General features: G+C 34.0%; 1 protein-coding gene across 2 annotated transcripts in view; it reads left to right on the forward strand.

The window, feature by feature from the left end:
• The window catches only part of LOC115883136 (neural cell adhesion molecule 2-like), a 472691-nt gene that overhangs the window by 237025 nt on the left and 215471 nt on the right, over nt 1-20195 (forward strand). For both annotated transcript variants that reach the window (XM_030901447.1, XM_030901448.1), the window contains 2 exons: nt 11111-11241; nt 13820-13979. In XM_030901447.1, the coding sequence (XP_030757307.1) occupies nt 11111-11241; nt 13820-13979 (291 nt within the window). The remainder of the gene's footprint in view (nt 1-11110; nt 11242-13819; nt 13980-20195) is intronic.

Consider the following 20195-nt stretch of genomic DNA (forward strand, 5'->3'; position numbering starts at 1 on the left):
AAAAAAAGTTGCTTTTCACGTAATAGTATAAACGTCAAATTGTTATTAGATCAACATTTTGATAGTCTTAGCAGCGTTTTTTTATCTTTTGTTTGGTTTTTCAAAATGCCAACCACTTCAACTACTTTAAATAATGAAGGTACTTTGAAAAAAGCAATTAAAAGATAAAAAACAATTAAAAGATAAAAAACGCAAAAAACGTCAAATTGTTATTAGATCAAAATGTTGATCTAATAACAATTTAACGTTTATACTATTATGTGAAAAGCAACTTTTTTCCAAAGCCTACCATGACTTCACCGAATCATCGTTTCTTGTTCACTGTTATTAATATCTTAGTTATTACATATTAATGCATCTGGTATTATGGTATTCTGGTATTTCGTCGATTTAATTAAAAACTAAATGTTTCTATTTTATTTTTTGTTAGAATGGGCATAATCAAGAGGGCTACCGATACCGTATTGTAAAAATAAAGTAATTAAGGGCTTATTTTTTGGTGTTTATTATAATTTTGCTAATATCTTCGGTTTGAAAGAAGATATCAATATGCGGTTTTCGCTAACTTTTTAAGCTTTTACTGCTCTTTACTATCAGCTAAAATTACATATACTCTCGTATTTAATTTTTTTGAAAAAACGCGCTATGTTTGTTAAATTGTAAAAAAGCGCCCCCTAGCGTCTACGTTCAAAACCTTATTATTATTATTTTTATGGTATAATATAGAGTAAGAAACGCTCTTTTAAACGAGCCGTCGTTTGTTGGATTCTGATCATCCAGTCCGCAGTTATTAACATTTATAGAAAGATAGATCTAATCTTCCCCCACCACTTTATTTTAGCAGATAGGAGAAAATGGTTCTAACAAAGAAAATCCAAAATTTACTGAAGATTATGAAGCTATTATTTATAGTACCCATTATCTAGGCAAAATTCTGTAAAAATTCTATTTTCTTATTTTCCATAGTAGTTGCGCCCTCTAGCGGCCGTTTTACAAACTTGAAAATAATTTCCAGCAATTTCTCATAGCCCCTTTAGTTATAAATATTTTTTCCTGTAAGCTCTACGGCTAATACTTTCCGAGATACGGCCGAGAGCTATTCTTAGTGGGACACCCGGTACAATTGAAATTCTAATTTAAAACCACAGATTTGGCAAAAATATTCCTTCCTTAAATAAATTTCTAAAATATTATTGCAAAAAATACTGCTTTATCCCATATATAAAACCTTTTTAATGTAATAAGGCAATAATTTAATTTAAGAGGGCCATAATTTAGAAAAGTAAGGTAATTAAAAGAGCAAATTCTCATCTCGTGCTGTTTTTCTCACAGGTCGGCCAGCCTCATAAGCAGTTATGAGTTCAAGCGGTATATTTTTCCAAAAAATATAAATCACAACCATAAAAACTTTCGCACTTTACCAGACGTGTATATACTACGAAACTTTCCTACTTCTTTTCGTTCCGTATATTGTTAGCGAACTTCTTTATAAGGTCTACCTACATTTCTCAGCGATGCCTGGCTAAAATTCCTCGCGATGTCTTAACTTTATAATTTGGCCTAATGGAGACCATGTTCGTAACTTTTTTAACCCGTTTATGCAATTTGGAAGGTAGGGAAAAAGGAACTAAATAATGGCTGAGTGTATGAACTGGTAAATATGTTACTGGTTTGATGGATGTGCCAATTGGATTTAGTTAAATAAGTTATCATTGTTACTCTCGCCTCGCGTTATTCAATTCTATATAGGTGAAAGCTTTTGTTTCTCGTGTTAGTAAAACAGTAAGTTATTTTTTGTTATTGGGTTATAAGTTATACAAATTATAATTACATTTCCTGTCATAGTTTATAGTAGTCGCAAATCCCAGTTTTGCAAATTTAAAAACTCTAAGCCCACGGCCACACAGAAAGCGTTTGTCATATTTTTAGCGTTTTGCGTCTCAAGCGCTTTTTGCGATTTTACCGTTTGAAGCGTTTTTTTTTCGATTTGTGTCCATTAAAAACACGCAAAAGACGCGGCAGGTCTGCAGTTTCTATCAAGATGTCAATTAGTAACGTCGCAAGCTCGTGGATTCCCGGCCCGTTCAACAATCAATCCTGTGAGAAAGAGATAGGCGAGATCGGCGCGGTTAGCGTTGAAGAGACGAAGATAAAAGATTCTGGGATTAAATTGTAGACAGGCCGGGGCATATATTCGGCGACAAACACAATCTACTGCTAGTGCCAGTGGTGTGTGAAAAAATAATAATTATTATTTGTCGTTTATTTTACGAATTTTAGTTTCTATGTGTATATTTTTTTTATGTTGTAGTGTTGAGGTTACTTTTTATAATTATAATATAATACAGGGTGGCCCATCGAAAACGTTCCGCAAGGCATAACGGCCAGGGTATTTTTTTTTTTCAACGGACTTTCGGACCATTTTAAAATAATTAATTTTATTTTTCAGAAACTATTAGGGACAGAGTTTACCAAAAATGCTTTTTATAACTACTAGCGGGTAAATGAATTTCTAGATATATTACGAATTTTTTTGGAACTTTAGTTTCGGAGATATAAATTTAATCGGACCTTTTTAAAAATATTAATTTTATTTTTCAGAAACTATTAGAGACAGAGTTTACCAAAAATGCGTTTTATAACTACTAGCGGGTAAATGAATTTCTAGATATATTACGAATTTTTTTGGAACTTTAGTTTCGGAGATATTCATTTAATCGGACATTTTTAAAAAAATTAATTTTATTTTTCAGAAACTATTAGAGACAGAGTTTACCAAAAATGCTTTTTATAACTACTAGCTACCAAACCAAACCAGTTTCGCGAAATTTTGCTACTAACTCGCGAACAATTTTGCCATAGAGGTGTTTGTTAGGATGGCGTTCATTGAATATCTGCGTAACCCGATTGCCACATTTATTATTTTTAAAATAAAGTTCGATTATTTCCACTTTTTCTGCAAGTGAGTACACCATAATTGTTAAAAAGTTTAACGGTATTGAGAAGAACTTCAACGCACAAGTCACAGAACAGCTATCTAGCAACTACCGCACGTGATCGTTCAACCTTGTGGCAAGTGAAAAAATGCGAAAACATCTAGAAATAATAACAAAAAACAGCAAATTGGTCGAAGGAATTTATCTTCATCATTTACTCTGATAAATGTTTAAATAAACTTTTCAAATTTCAATCCTTCAGATTTTCTCAATGACTCGACCGATTTTCAAAAACGAAGCGGGAAAGTATAGATAATAGAAAGCCCTTTTCATTGCGGTACCACTTGACCCCCCTTCTTATTTGAAAAAAATTGGGGAATGACACCCCCGCTCAGAGGGTTGAAGATTTTGCAATCATTTTTGGGGCAAAAGTTGTCCCCCTCACAAACAAAATTGACGTGTTTTTGAATTTTCTGAAAAAAAAATTACCCTGGCCGTTATGCCTTGCGGAACGTTTTCGATAGACCACGCTGTATAAGAAATAATTATAATTATACAATAGTACTATTAATAAATATTACTAGTTGCTAACGCAATTTTAGGACATGATTTATGAAACTTTTTGGAGTAAAACTTCTTTACGCGCGCTGGGAGAGCGCGCTGGATTGAAGGCCGTGACATACGAGCTAGCGAGACGGCCCTGACATATGAGCTAGCGAGACGGCCTTGACACACGAGCTAGTTGTAACGAAACGTGTTAACGGCTTAGAAATCCGTGTGACGTATTTGTGAGCAGCTCACGTGTTTTTTTTTTATTTTTTACACGTCAAAAACTTATTGTTTCTGGTAAAAAAAAACTTTCTTACGCCAAAAAAAATCTGCACATAAAAACTATTTGTTACGCGTAAAAAAATAATTAAAAATTAAATACATTCCAAGTAAAACATTATTATGCTTTAGACAGTAAATCCTATCAATAATTTACGAATTACCTATTATTTTTGTAACTTTAACAGAAGCATCGTGGATTTTTTTAACGTTATTCTAAAAACACCAACAGCATTTGGTGCTCTCCAGCTGTAACAAATTTAAATAAAAAAGGAACGTATTAAAATTTTCAGCTGACTAAAATAAAAACACGACAAAAATTCAACAATTCCTGCGCACGGATTAATATCTGTGGAAAAAGTAAAATATGAAATAGTTTCAAAGTGCTCTCGGCGTTAAGGCTCGCTAGAAAACGTTGCTGGGATAAATAAAAACAAAAAGTTATCCTGTTGTCACTCAGTTCCAGACCAGCAGACTTGAAATTAGAAAAACGCACAGGCATAGTATATTTCATGAAATACTTGAGAATTTAATATGCGTACATTTTACTGGACAAAAACTTTTATCATTTTGTGACAGATATATAAACCGTTAATTTCACAAGAGCTTTAAGAGATTCTGGCATGAAATATTTTCTAGAGGCTTGAGTTTGTTTTGTGTTTTTTGATATGCCTCTCTTTTTTCTTTCTAAAACCTTTTATGCTGATTTTTCTCTTTCGAATATATCAGCAGTTTCTTAGTTGGTGTTGGAAACTTTGGTGGTACAAGAGAAAAATTATAAACACTATTTCTCCGCAGAAACCCAAAACACTTAATTTTAACAAAGCACGAGCATTTTTATTACCAAAATTGTAATAAAAAATATGCTGTACAAACTAGAAGATCAATTAGAACTAGATTTAAAGAACATATGGCTCAATTAAGCCGTTGAAAACCACAGTGGTCTAAGTCAAAAATATAGTTTTGAGATATGTGGCTTCAAAATTAACGACTTACTGTAAAATAATCACATAAGAATTAACATTATAACTTTGGTATTGTAACAAAATGACCGGCTTTCAATTGATTGAGACTATTAGTGCATAGTTTAAATATGTCTTCATCTGTTAATACGATAATATAGCGGTTTAACAAGTTAAATAAATTAAAAACTGATCTCAGAATTATCAAATACACTCTAGTTTAGCTATTCATATGGCAGATTATCTTCTAAATGTTCTGTTATTATTTGTTCTGATTTAGAAGGAGAAAAGGTATATTTATTGCTTCTACATTTTAAGGTTCTTAAAACCCCTGGACGTACTGGCAGTATAAACTGAGATAGTTGTTAGATATTTTACTTTTTTGCATTACATGCAACCAAAATTCATGAAGGGCAGGTAATTGAATATTTTTAGCTGCCTCTGCCTTAGTTACCAGCTGGATGTATGCTCAATATCTAAATAAAAATTCTATCTAAATTCTGTATGGGTTAGACATTTTAAAATGTAACCATTGTATATCTAGCAAAGACAGTTTTCGGGGCAAAACGTGTCATTATCATTATTATGAAAAATTAATTTTTGACGAGTAACTGCCTTATCTAATCAAGTTTTTGAAACAAAATTAGTTCTGTTAATCACACTACGCCATAAGAAATATACTAACAAAATCCCAGAGTGGTTAACTTGTGGTTAAGTCTGACTTGTACCACTTTGGCTTTCTGATGTAACGGGTTGCGTCATAACGGTTACAATTTTGAGTGAGATATATGAAAGTTTTTATAGAACAATTTTTTTTATTAACATTTTTAAAACCTCGTGAGTAGATAGAAAACTACATCAGAAATCGTAATATATTGAAATTAGAAAATCCAAAAAAATTGACTTAGACCACTTTGGTTTTCAACAGCTCAGTTAAGATACGGAGAGAAGATAAATCTTGTGTTGCTCAACTAAACGAAACAAACAAACAACGCTTTATTGTACAACTATTGCTCAACTAATTTTTGATAAAGATCATTGTATAGAGAGATCTACTTTCAGCGGGTCTTCTAGTCCATCTGGTTGATCCAGACCGGGTAGAGGAAACAGTAACTTGTGTGTAGCCTGTTGGGTCTAGGAGATCCCGAGCCTTACTAGAGGAGGTGGTCGTACATCTGGATACAAGATTATAATATTAAATATCTCGGAAATAGTGCATTTTACAAACACAGTTTAAATGGGGCGAATATAGAGTCCACTAGCTCTATTAGTAGAGGCTTCACTGGTCGTTTAGCTACTTACCGTTTCCGAGAGGAAACATTTTATTTTTATTTACACCTTTATTTTTTTTCTGTTGGTAGAATTTAATGTAGTGACCAAACGCCAAAATTTTCGAAGTGACTTCCACCCTAAATTTCAACGTTAACACCTTAAAAATATTTGTTTAGAATAATAAAAAAAGGCTCCCGAAAAAACTCACGAGATTTAATATCTCTACCGGACTATGGTATTAAGTTCTATATTTCCTTACACAGACAAGCACGATTGGAGCTTATGTGTGTCTACCGTATGATCGAAAAAAAAACGGCGTCCAGTTGGCTGGGAAATGACGATCGATGACATTTCCCATATAAATTTACATATAAAATGCCAGCGATCTTAATTTCATAGCCATCCCTAACACCCTTTTAATTCGATCATATGGTAGTTTAGCATTGTATTTTTGAGAAAGAGAAAATTTAATAAAAAGGTTTTACATTTTTGATATTCTGATTTTTTTGTTATTGCTTGCTTTACCACGTTACCGTAGATGGAGCTAAGAAGGCTTAGGTAGGGTATATAAAAATAAATAAACAAAATCCGAGTAGCGGAAAAAGGGGCCAAAAAACCCTACATATATGCTTATTCTCTGCATTAAGTTCATCAGACCGAAGGGAACAGCCATTCGACGACCGGCCGACTTTGCTGTAACCCTCGATCTGACCAACGAAAAGCAGAGAATAGCATTTGAGTACAAAACTTACTACTATGGCGAGAGTGCTAGACGCTCTACGCCATCTAGCGGCAGCTGAGACAATCACAGATCGTACCGCCAAAATTAAAACCAGCGGGCTACTGGACAAACATGCTTGCTTCATCCACGTTACCGTGCTAAGAAGACCCCTTTTGGCCCCTTTTTCCGCTACTCGTATTTTGTTTATCTTTATATACCGTCCCTAAGCCTTCTTAGCTTCATCTACGGTAACGTGGATGAAGCAAGCATGTTTGTCCAGTAGGCCGCTGGTTTTAATTTTGGCGGTACGATCTGTGATTGTCACAGCTGCCGCTAGATGGCGTAGAGCGTCTAGCACTCTCGCCATAGTAGTACGTTTTGTACTCAAATGCTATTCTCTGCTTTTCGTTGGTCAGATCGAGGGTTACAGCAAAGTCGGCCTGATGATGGAGAAAAATCTCCGAAACCGGTCGTCGAATGGCTGTTCCCTTCGGTCTGATGAATTTAATGCAGAGAATAAGCATATATGTAGCGATTTTTGGTCCCTTTTTCCGCTACTCGTATTTTGTTTATTTTTTGTTATTGTTTACTATTTGCTTCTATTTGCTTCGGAATGAATTGATATTTCCTATAACTTCTTCTTCTTCTTGCGGTGCCGTGCCTGTCTTCAGGCGCTGGCGATCTCCATGACTATTTTCTGGAAGAGTTCTATATCTTTCTGCTGCATAAAACAGCCCCTCCACCCCCAGACTGGTCCAGTTCCGTATATTTCTGAGCCATGACAGTTTCTTTCGACCTACCCATCTTCTACCTTCGACTTTTTCTTGAATGATCAAACGAGGAATATAATATCTGGTGCCACGCATTATGTGTCCGAAGTACCCAACCTTTCTGGCCTTGATGGGGTTAACAGTTCCCGATCTTTGTTGAGCTGTCCAAGAAGTTCTTCGTTGCTTGTATATTCGGCCCAAGAATCCTTAAAGATTCTCCGGTAGCACCACATTTCAAAGGCTTCTATTTTATTTATAGTCTCGACTTTTAGCGTCCATGTCTCGCATCCGTAAAGAAGAGTGGGCCATATGTAACAACGTAGTGTTCGCAATCGGGTTTGCAGTCACAGGTTTCTATTAGTGACTGTGGTATTCCATTTTTTGAATGTTCTACGTGTGTATATTTCAATTCTTGCTTTTACTTCTACGTCACATGTATTTTCACTATTTAGCCAGCTTCCTAAATATCTAAAATGTGGTACTTGTTCAATATTGTGTCCGCTGACTTTTATCGGGATTGGATTAATTTCTATTTTACCCACAAACATCCATTTCGTCTTCTTGATATTTATATTAATACCCCATTTGCAACTAGCTTCATGTACCCTATATAGCAACTTTCTGCGATAATGGCGATGTCGTCTGCGTACCTTACGGTTATTTATGATCTGGCCTCCAATTTTAACGCCTTCTATTCTGTCGGATAAAGCCTCGTTAAAAATGTTCTCCGAATACAAGTTGAATAATAACGATGACAAAACACACCCCTGTCTTACTCCTCGTTTTATTGGGATGTCATTTGTAGTTCCTTCATCGACCTTAACAGCAGCAGTTTGATCGTAGTATAAGTTTATACTAAAAGGCGCATGTCATAGTTGTCTACGTTATACAATTTCAGATGCCAAAAGAGCTCTGTATGTCTGACTCGATCAAATGCTTTTTCAAAGTCGACGAAGCAAACATAGATGTTCTTGAGAAATTCGCAGCACTTTTGAAACAATAGCCTCATGCAAATCAGGGCTTCACGTGTGCCTAGTCCGCTACGAAATCCAAACTGCTCTTTTCCGATGTTCTGTTCACATTTAGCAAATATTCGGTAGCATGATTCGGAGTTATAACTACCTAATGGTATTTTAATAATCACAGATTTTAACTTTCTTTTTTTCTTCATTTAAATATTTCGATGTGGCACATTTGAATTCCACAAAAAATACGTAACATTTTTTTATATTCAACAATAACGCTCTGAAATATTCATCGTATCTCGAAAAATGCGAACGTCATTTGGTGCTCTCCAGCTGTAGCGAATTTGAATAAAAAAGAATCGTATTAAAATTTCAAGCTGACTAAAATAAAAACACGCAAAATGCCGCGTCCGAATTAAAGTCTCCGGAAAAAAGCAAAATCTGAAATAGTTTCAAAGTGCTCTTCGGCATTAGTGCTCGCTGGAAAGTTAAGCTGGAAAAATAAAAACAAAAAGTTATCCCGTTGTCACTCAGTTACAGTCCAGCTCACTTTCGAGTCCAAAAAATATACAGACATAAATATATTATATTTTGTAAAATACTCAAAAATTTTAATATGCGAACATATTTTTACCGACCAAAAACTTTTGCCATTTTTTTTTCAGCAAATAAACAGAGTCCGGCAATAGAGCGTTCCTGCAACCGGCGGCATCTGCAGCTCCTAATAGTTATTTTTTATACAAGACGATAAAATGGTATTTTATCATCGACCGAAAAGATTAATTCACGAGCGATGAAATCGCCAGTGAATTAATTTCGGGAGAACGTAAGAGAGTTACGTTTTAAAAAATATTCAGAAAAAAATTATTTCAATGAATTTATTACGAGGAGAAAAAATATTGTGCTGGGTTGGCGTTGGTTTCTATGTAATTTGACAAATAAATAAAGCTGTCTCTTTAGTTGTCAGTTTTGAGTCAATATTTTTTAATTCTCTTTCGTGTCGATTGCTTATTGAATTGGAGCCAGAAATGACTCAAAACGAAATAAGTAAATTACACAACAATTCAGGCTGAGGCGACCAACGCCAAATCCAAACTACTTCCATTTAAATCCCGAATAACTTATGAAAAGGAATACAAAAATTTTCAAAAATGGAAGCAATTAAAAAACGTGCGAGAAGAAATAAAGTTTTTAATCTGTCCTCGCTGTTGTATCATTTAATCTCCCCTTGCGGTTAAAGTACTATTTTATCTACTATTTTTGATAGATATAAGGCAATAATAACAGTTGCTATGGAAAAAAATAAAAAAATAAGGAATTTTGTTTGTTTGAAATGCAAATCTAAAGTCTGTTTTAGGATGTTTTTCAGGAAAATAATTTAACATGCAGGGTGGCTCTAAAAATTGATCGGTATGATTTTTTTTAATGGGACTCCCTGTATATTATTGCATTTTTGGCTTTCTCCCTGATCACTTTACATAATCCCATAATATATTTTTAAATATATTTTGATAGTTTCAGAGATATTAATAAATTAATAAAACCATATATATATTTTCAAACTGTTTAAAAAAAAACTATTAAAAATGCAAGAAGTGTCCTGAAATCGAAACTATATTAGATATTCACTACTAAACAAGATATTTATTATGTACTTACTTTGCTATAAATATGGTAATCTTAAATCATACAGGATGTTTAAAATTCTAAGCCAAACTTATTAAAATATAAAATAATTTTTCTTCGATTTTTTAAATGCTATTGTATAATATTTTTTCGCCTTGTATTTTATTTTTTTATTAAATGGAGAATTAAAAAAACACACTTGTTGTATTTAGAGTATATCAAAATGTTTAAGGACTTCACAGATACTCGGGGTATTATTTCATATGGCTCTTTCAAAAGTTAAATACGAGAGAAAAATCATTGAGTGGCTTTGATAAAAGTTTACTGTGAAAAATGGCCATGTGAAATATAAAACCGCGAATATCTGCGAAACCTTTAAAAATTTTAAAATACTCTAAACACAAAATATGTTTATTTTTTAATTCTCCATCTACTTAAAAAATAATATACAGGGTGTTTAAAATGTTTAAACATACAAAGAAAATTTATTCTATATTTTAGAAAGTTTGGCGTAGAATTTTGAACTATCTATAATTTAAGATTACCATATTTAGAGCAGAGTTAGTACACACCATCTAAAGTAAATGTATAATATAATTTTGATTTCAGGACTGTCTAAACATAAGGAATATTTTGTTGATGTTTGACTATCAAAATCTTAAAAATAAAGAAGTTATCTAAAAATATGCTACAATACGGATATAGTATAATCTTTATCTTCAAAAAAACTTAAATACCGAACGCTTATTTTGCTACTTTTTCGGACTAGTCAAATGGACTCTTAAATAATAGGTATTTGAACTTCAACTAAATATTGATGTTAAACACTTTAAACCAATATATTGTACCTGCTGCTAGTGCAGATTGCTACTATCTGCTATTAATAAAACATTCTCCTCTACTTTTAAACTGATACAATATGAGATCAAAATCCCAACCCTTCAACAGTAAGGACAAAATAGAATATTTTAATCATAGGGCCACTGTCCGTTGTACCTTTTTCACCAAAAATTTCCCTTTATTTTTCCAGATGTTCCGGTCGTAACGTTAAAGATGGGTTCGACCCTAAACCCGCAGGACATCAAGGAGGGCGACGACGCTTATTTCGAATGCAACATAAGGGCCAACCCCAAGGCCTACAAGCTCTCCTGGTTTCACAATGTAAGTATTTAGAGCGAACGGCAGAGAAACGAGGATTTCGAATTTTTCACTTGCCTTCTCTCTTTCGGGGAAGAACAGCAGAAATTTAAATATTATTTGCGTGGAACAGTTGAGCGCCGAGTCTTGTTTTGCGGCCTGTTTGAATGAAATTAAAGTCGGTGTCGTATAATAAATGAGGGAGGTTAGGCGTGTTGCTATTGTTGATTTTGGCCGGGGGATTTTAATAAAAGGACATTTTAGAAGGTTGGGTGGGGTTAGACAATTTGAGTCAAAGACTGATTGCATAAAACAACATGAATTTCTTTATGATATTTTATTATCAAAGATTTAATTAACTTACTTACTTACTTACTGCCATTACTCGCTAACAAGTATTTGACATGCATCAGAAGATGGTTACGCCTACTGATTCTGCATGCTTAACTCGTTTAAGTTTTGTTGGAAAATATCCTTGCACCTTTTGATTTGTCCACCCGGTTTCCTTTGACATTCTGCAAACTCGTAAAGAAGAGATTTTGGTAGTCTTTTTTCTTGCATCCAACCCACCTTAAGTGGGATTTATTAATCATCATGAGTTCAGCACTTTTGCAGCTAGCTTTTTCAAGGACTGATACGTTTGAAACATGGTGGAACCATTTGATTATTAACAGTTGTCTAAGGTGCCTCTGTTGAAACTTCTTTAATACATTCATGTGCCGGCGCGGCGCCGGCGGTGCGGTACCCAGGTTTTGCTTCCATATAACATGGTGGGGATTATTATTGCTCGGTACACTGCAAGTTGTACTGAAATCATGATTGTAGAATCAAACTGCCGAGGTAATTGAATTCCGCTACATAACCCACTAGTTGGATTTTTATAGCACAGTTGTGATTTTCTTGGGGAGCGCACATGATTTTCGTTTTATCGATGTTTAGCTTAAGGCTCAAAGCCTGGTATGCCCAGGTATATGTGTTCAGCATTTCTTGTAATTGCTGTAACGTTTTTGCAACTAGAGCGCAGTCATCAGCGTATCGAAGTACTGTGATGAATTTTATACGTGTTTTGCCCTGAGTTTTCTTATCTTGAACAGACCGCCGTCGTATCTGTAGCTAACGCCCATTCCTTTTCCCTGCAGTTTTCTGTCTACTAAATAGAGAGTACTACTATGTGTATGTTGAATAAGAGAGGCGCTAAGACACGTCTCTGTCTAACTCCTGTATTTGTCAGGTAGGTATCCCTGTGACAGTCTAGACTTCTTGTTATGGAGGCACTGTAATGTATGGATACACACTGTGAGAAATTAACAAATTTCTATTAGAGTACTCAACAGGGTACTCCAAACTTTTGCATAATTGCCCAAAGTGCATCTGTGTTTACACAATCGAAGGTTTTTGTTAGTTTGATGAATGCAACACAAAGTTGACTCTGCTGCTCCTTTACTTTTACCTATAGTTGGCGGACGAAGAATATAGAATCAACAGTACCGCGGTTAGTACGAATAAGGTAGTTTCCGCAATCTGATGCACTCCTCTTGTTCTTAATTATATTCACTATATTCGCGTTGTGAAAGTCTTCAGATAACTCTCCGCTTTTCCATATGACATCGAATAGAGTCTTAAACTGACCAATAAGTTCTTTACTTGCACACTTATAGATTTCCCCCGAGCCGGTTTGATTTCTTGTTTCTCTTTTAGAAATTCCCTTTTTTTTGTGTCTTGATTGGGCAGCTTACGTTCTTGGTTGGGCCATATATTTCTTTTACAGTCTCTGTTTTAAACTGTTTTTACGTCTGGAACTACGCTAAGGAGCGATTTTTTTACGCTAAGAAACGAGCCTTTGATTTTTAGGACGTAGACTAAAATTCAACCATATTTTCATGTTTTTTTTTTAATTTTCTCTAAAACAGTATTGAAATTTAGGAAAGTATGAGCAGAAATGGATTAACCATTTTAAAACTACCAAAAATTTTTATGGAGAAAGCATTTTCCCCTAAATGTCAATAATAAAATACTGTTTCCTCTTGTAAAGACAATCCGGGGACATACTGTATATCGGAAACGTTGCGTAAGTAAAAATAAACAAAGACAATGGAAGTCCGAAATTCGTTTAGTATCATTACTGAATCATTGCCTACCACATTCAAAGAAATAATAAACAGGCTGAGTCTTAAATAAGTGCAAATATTTTTAGGGCTGGCAGATATCGATAAAATGAACATATTTGCTTTTTTTCAGATAAGTCTAAAATAATCCACATATTTTATTTTAAAAATTTAAAAAAAAATATATTTTTTGCTTAAATTGACGTGCAAAGACGTATTTCTGTGTACCACCCCTAAAAATATGTGCACTTATTTACGACTCACCTTGTATATGCATTGTCAATAATTATAATAGGCCAATAGAGGTAGAAGTAAACATTACTGATAGTAGGCCGTTCGTCTGCCAAACACTTTCCTTTAGTAAAATATTTTGTATGATATTAATAATTTTTTTGTATGCTTTTTTAAAAACTTATATTTTTGGGAGATATTGTATAATATATAATGTCTATGTGATATATGAATAACTCTTTTAACCATATATTTTGTACTTCCAGAATGTGGAGATTTATCAGAACGTCACAGGAGGTATAATCCTGAGCGACCAAAGTTTGGTTCTTCAAAATGTTGTAAAGTCAACTGCTGGCGAATATACCTGTGTGGCTACAAATTCAGAAGGAAGAGGAACCAGCAATCCAGTCAAATTAATTGTGAAATGTAAGTGCCAATATTTTATATATTCAGTTAACTATTTTATAAAAATTGTTAATGATGACATTATTCGGTTAATATCATAATTTTAAAAACTTTATTGACGTTATTAATAAGACAGACTATCAATTGCCTCAAATTATGGCTATGTAATGAAAACGTTTCTACTAAAAGTTAAATTCTTTAATTTTTGAATATATTGCCCAACAAACATTTGAAAGTAAAATTACCTTAAATTAACCACTTGGACTATTATTGACCAACTGGAAATTGGTCGAAATTTCCAAGAATTGACGTTAAAAATCCCAAAGTGGGGAATAAAACTAAAGTAATTTGGAAGTTAATAACAGGTTAACAGGTTATGATGTCTTGTATGAAATGGCTATGAAGTCAAAAATAACCGACCTGAGGTAATGTAATGGTAAAATAGAGGTGAATTTTACTAAAAATAGTCCTAATTTATACTACCTACATTTTAACATGGGAAAGAAAGAGAAAGAATAAGGTAAAGTATTTTTCTTTCGTCAACCTCCATACAGTAATACAACTTATTTTCAACCCGTTCTAGAACAGTCTGAAGAACTTGCGAGGTCACTTCGCAACAAACATCAATAATTCGTCTTCGCAGGTCTTCTAATGAGGCGGGTGGAGTGCTATACACTTTACTTTTTATGTGTCCCCATAGAAAAAAGTTTAAAGGAGTCAAGTCGGGTGACCGGGGAGGCCACTCAATTGCACCCCTTCGCCCTATCCACCAAACGGGAAAGTTATTATATTAGTTCCGCTTCAACGTATCCAGGATTGTTCTCTATGATGTCAGTTAGGGCTGGGTCGATGGTATTTTCCAGTAAATCCAAGTACATATCACCTGTTAGATTTCCAGAAAGAAAAAAATAACTCACAATAGAATTTCTAAAAATACCAGCCCACACGTTCAATTTCTTAGGGTTTTGTGTGTGCACCTCGTGAAAAACCCTGGGGTTGTCCTCAGCCCAGTACCGACAGTTGTGCCGATTAACTACACCTTTCAAAAAGAAAGTACACTCTACCTAACCCGATCGTTCATCCTTGTGGCAAGTGAAAAAATGCGTAAACATCTAGAAATAATAAGAAAAAAGCAGCAAATTGGTCGAAGGAATTTATCCTTATCATTTACTCTGATAAATGTTTAAATAAACTTTTCAAATTTCAATCCTTCATATTTTCTCAATGGCTGGACCGATTTTCAAAAACGAAGCGGGAAGTATAGAGAATAGAAAGCCCTTTTCAATGCGGTACCACTTGACCCCCCTTCCCATTTGAAAAAAATTGGGGGATGTCACCCCCGCTTAGAGGGTTGAAGATTTCGCAATCATTTTTTGGGGCAAAAATTGCTCCCCTCACAAACAAAATTGACGTGTTTTTGAATTTTCTGAAAAAAAAAATTACCCTGGCTGTTATGCCTTGCGGAACGTTTTCGATGGGCCACCCTGTATATACACTTCCTAGTAAATGTAAATAAGTTATTGGTAAGAAGTGGATTACTGGATTCCTAAGATAATTATGTCTGCGGAGAAAATTTTTCTGTGAGATGTAAATATGATGGGCCCTAAAAAATTATGCGCCATTAAAATGTTATGTATTTTCAACAATTAATTTTAGAATAAATCGTTATTTTCAAGGTTCTAACCTAACTTTTTTTCAGCTAACTTCCTTGGTACACTTTTAAAGTTCTTAATTAGTTAATTTAATGTATGGTAGGTAGTATTATTCATAAACGTCTATTTATTTTTCTCAATAGTTTAGAACAATATCACAAAAAATTATTTTTGAAAACAAATTGGATAAGAAAATGGCCGCTAATGGTGTTTTTAACTATTCGTCTATGAAGTTAGCTTTTCCATAATTTTAAAACCTTAAAGTCCGCTTTCTTTTTATGAGGTTAAGATTTCTTTAAATTAATAACCTCAAAGGTCAAGATTTCTTGCTTAAGGTATTTTTCCTTCAAGGTGCAAGTTAAAAAATGGGCTATATTAGGTTGAAGTGTTGACCACATTGTTGAAGTATCGCCGATAAAACAGAAAACTTTTATTTTCTTTGAGTGACAGTGACAGTTGACAATGATATTTAATGCTAAGTTCGGTAATTATATCATCGAGCAATCCGATTAACTTTTCACAGTAATCATGATAATCTTTATTGAGAGTCACGTGACATGTCAAATTTTTATTCCTTTGCTGGCCGATGCAATTACCGAACTGGCCTAAACTAGTACACTAACTAACTAGAAAACTAAATTAGTTTTCTTTGCTGATTATTTCTAAAAGTTTTATGTTTTCGGATTGTGAGTGCTATTACAGAGGACTTTTTGTTTTTATTGCACATAATGGACACGTTTAAGATTGCGGCGGTAATAAAAAAGAAACGCATTGAATATTCTTTCGTTCCCCACCAGTGGGAACACGGTAATGTGCTATCTCTGAAAATCTGAAAACTTTTTTAAACGGAAATCACACCGAGGAAATTAAAAAAGGTAATTTTTAAACTGCCGTATGTCTGACTTTCTTCCAAGTCAAAAAACTAAGTTACTTTTACCTTTGAAGCATAATAGCGGTTGGAGGTCGAAATAAATTTTCAACCTAATTTGAACTCCTCCAAATAAGGTCTCATTTAAAGTTATTAACAACTAAATTTTAACCTAACTTGAAAACCAAACAATGCCTTCGACCCCCGAGACAAATTTGAGGTTATAATAAAGTAACATTAAACCTACTTTAGGTCCCTGTAGTCTTAATGCCCTCAATATCAGTAACTAAATTTTAACAATGCCAGCTAACTCCAACGTTGCTACTTTTCAAAGGTATAATTGTAGGTTATTATTAACTAGTTTACGACCTCATTTTTAGATTTCTCGCACTTTATTCCCTACAAGAAATTCATTAAGTTAAGTATAAGTAAAATTCAACTAAATAGTGGTTAATTTTCCGTGATCAATGGCTTTTTCTCCTTCCTATGCTAGTTGGGTGTTCCTTCAAAAAAAGAGGAAGAACATAAAAATAAACACAGTTTTTCGGAGACAAGATCAAAATATAAACGTATAAGACAATCTATGAGAATAAAATACTAAAAATATTGAAAGAGGCAAAATTTTAAAAATATTTTATTAATATTTTTAAAATTTTGAAATTTATAATTTATTTTTTATTAAGAACTTTATACTAACTTTTACATATTAAAAGCAGTAATGGATAAATGGGTTTTTGTTTTTCCTTTTTTTCTTTTTGTGTTACTTATTTATACCGTAGTAAATTAATATCCCCTAATTTATAATTCAAAATGTTTACTTTTTGCTTGTTTATTATAAACTCTCTAATGCTACCGTTGTACGGTTGATGAATTTAAAGTACTTAGCTTTTTGCAAAGAAAAGGCTTTTATATAAAAACCCGAAATTATTTAACATAAAAACTCTTTTAATGGCGTTATTACTTAATGTAAAACAATGTTAAAGGCATTATGTTTTTGTCTGTATTTATTTTTAACTGGTTTCTAAATATTAGGTACAGAATGTTAAACTACAAAATATATATTAGGAAAATTTTTAAATAATATTTTGAGTAGTAATGAATGTATTAAAGATATTGATTAACAAATTCGAGTATTGATTAATAGAGAAGTGAAGAGAGAGAAAGAGAGAGAGAGAGAGAGAATTAATTAAGGTCGCGCCAATTGTGCGTGAGTAACTAAGGCTATTTAGCGACCAACATACAGGGTGTAACAGTTACATGAGTGCTACTTAATTTAGTGCTAAAAAAGTGTCGACAGATTTATCATGGACGTGCATAATATGCTATTTTTCTTATTATTAGAAAATGTGTGTAGTGTGTAGGCCATTTAATGCCGATTAAAAGTTGTATCTTGACATTTTGTCCATTTTAATCTGCTCTATGAGATAAACGGAATTCTGTTAATCACAATTAATAAAATTAAAATAACGAATTACATTAAATAAATAATTTATTAATTAAATTATTTTATTAATGTAATTCGTTATAAAATTTAATTAAAATTTATCACGCTTATGTACAGGGTGTCCCACTAAGACTAACTCCCACTAACTCGTAGAGCTTGCGGAAAATAATATATAAAGGGGCTATTATAAAATTGCTGGAAATTATTTTCAAGTTTGTAGAACGGCCGCTAGACGGCGCAGCTGCTATAAAAAAATAAGAAAATTGAGTTTTTACCCAATTTTGCCTATATAACTAGTACTATAAATAATAGCTTCATAATCTTCAGAAAATTTTGAATATTTTTTATTAGAACCATTTTCCCCTATCTGTCAAAAGAAAGTGGTGGGGGAAGGTTCGATCTGTTTTTATTTAAATATTAATAACTTTAGACTGGATAAACGGAATCCAACAAGCGAGGGCTCGTTTAAAAGAGAGTTTCTTTCTCTATATTATACCGTATAAACAATAATAATAAGCTTTTAAAATGTAGACGCTAGGGGACGCGGAGTTACCATTTAACAAACATTGCGCGTTTTTTAAAAAAAAGAAAATGCGATAGTATATGTAATATTAGCTGATGGTAAAGAGTAAGATAAGCTAAAATGTCAGCGAAAACGGCATCTTGATATTCTCTTTCAAACCAAAGATATTAGCAAAATTATAATAAATACGAAAAAATAAGCCCTTAATTGCCTTATTTTCATAACACTGTTACAGTAGCCCTCTGATTGTGTACCATTCTAATAAAAAATAAGATAGAAACGACTAGTTTATTCTAAAATCGACAATATACCAGAATACCATAATACTAGGTGTATTAATATCTAATAATTAAGATATCAATGACAATGAATAAGAAACGACGCCTCAGTGAATTCATGGTAGGCTTTGGCAAAAAGTTGCTTTTGACGTAATAATTTTAACATCAAAGTGTTATTAGATCAACATTTTAATAGTCTTAGCAGCGTTTTCTTCTCTTTTGAAGAAAACTGAACGAAACGCTGCTGAGACTATCAAAATGTTGATATAATAATATTTTGATGTTTAAACTATCCGTTTAATATAGGATATATAAAGGATCTGGCGCAGGAATTTACTGCAGCAGTCCAAAGACTGAGATCTACCAGAGTCTTGGAAAACACACCACTATTTTCCAAGCTGAGCTATATGCGATTGAAACCTGTGTGAAACTGCTGGTAGAACAGCAATACGCCGGGAAAACAATAAGCATATTTTCGGATAGTCAAGCCGCGTTGAAAGCACTTGAGGCAACGAAAAGTACGTCCAGGACGATTCTTCATTGTAAGAAACTACTAAATATATTAGAAGATGGAAACAAAGTGTCGCTAATATGAATACCGGGACATGTCGGCCTAGAGGGAAATGAACGTGCTGATTCCCTCGCCAAAACTGGTGCAGGCTCGCCATTCGTGGGCCCAGAACCGACACTTAGCGTACCAAAAAATCTCGCAGGAGACAGGCTCTGTGAATGGGTTAGGGGTGTAACGCTTCGGGACTGGTATGACAGTCCCGGAATGAAACATGCCAAGACAATCCTAGCAAGGCCATCCAAATGTAGAACAGATGAACTCCTAAAGGCTGGTAGGAACGGAGCGCGTACGCTTACTGCAGTATACACGGGCCACTGCCGGCTGAGATTACACCTGCAGAGGATGGGACTGGTGGAAGACGCCGAATGCCGACTCTGTATGGAAGATGACGAAACAATGAAGCACGTTATGTGTACCTGCCCCGCTGGGGGCAGGACTAGGTTTGAGGTGTTTGGCAAACCCACGCTAGACCTATCAGACCTAGAAGACATATCACCCTCGGACATAACGGCCTATGTTAAAAGTCTGGGTCTTGATGGCGAACTTTAATGCTCTTTTTCTATTAAAGAGCTTGTAGGAACTGAGCCACGATAGGCCCTCGCGGCCTCAGTGGAGGGTCCCACCTGGGACTCACTCTTAGTAAAATACAAATACAATCCGTTTAAAAACAACTATTTCCAAAGCCTACCATGAATTCACTGAGGCGTCGTTTCTTGTTCACTGTCATTGATATCTTAATTGACGCAACTTGTAAATAATTTCCATCAATTTCTCATAACCTCTTTAGTTTTAAATATTTTTTTTTCGCAAGCTCTACGACTAATACTTTCCGAGATACAGCCGAGAGCTATTCTTAGTAGGACACCCTGTACAGTGCTACACAAAGCAGATTTTCCCAAAA

Source organism: Sitophilus oryzae, unplaced genomic scaffold (genome assembly GCF_002938485.1).
Source record: "Sitophilus oryzae breed Bouriz unplaced genomic scaffold, Soryzae_2.0 scaffold_1816_pilon_pilon, whole genome shotgun sequence".
NCBI classification, from domain to species: Eukaryota; Metazoa; Arthropoda; class Insecta; order Coleoptera; family Curculionidae; genus Sitophilus; species Sitophilus oryzae.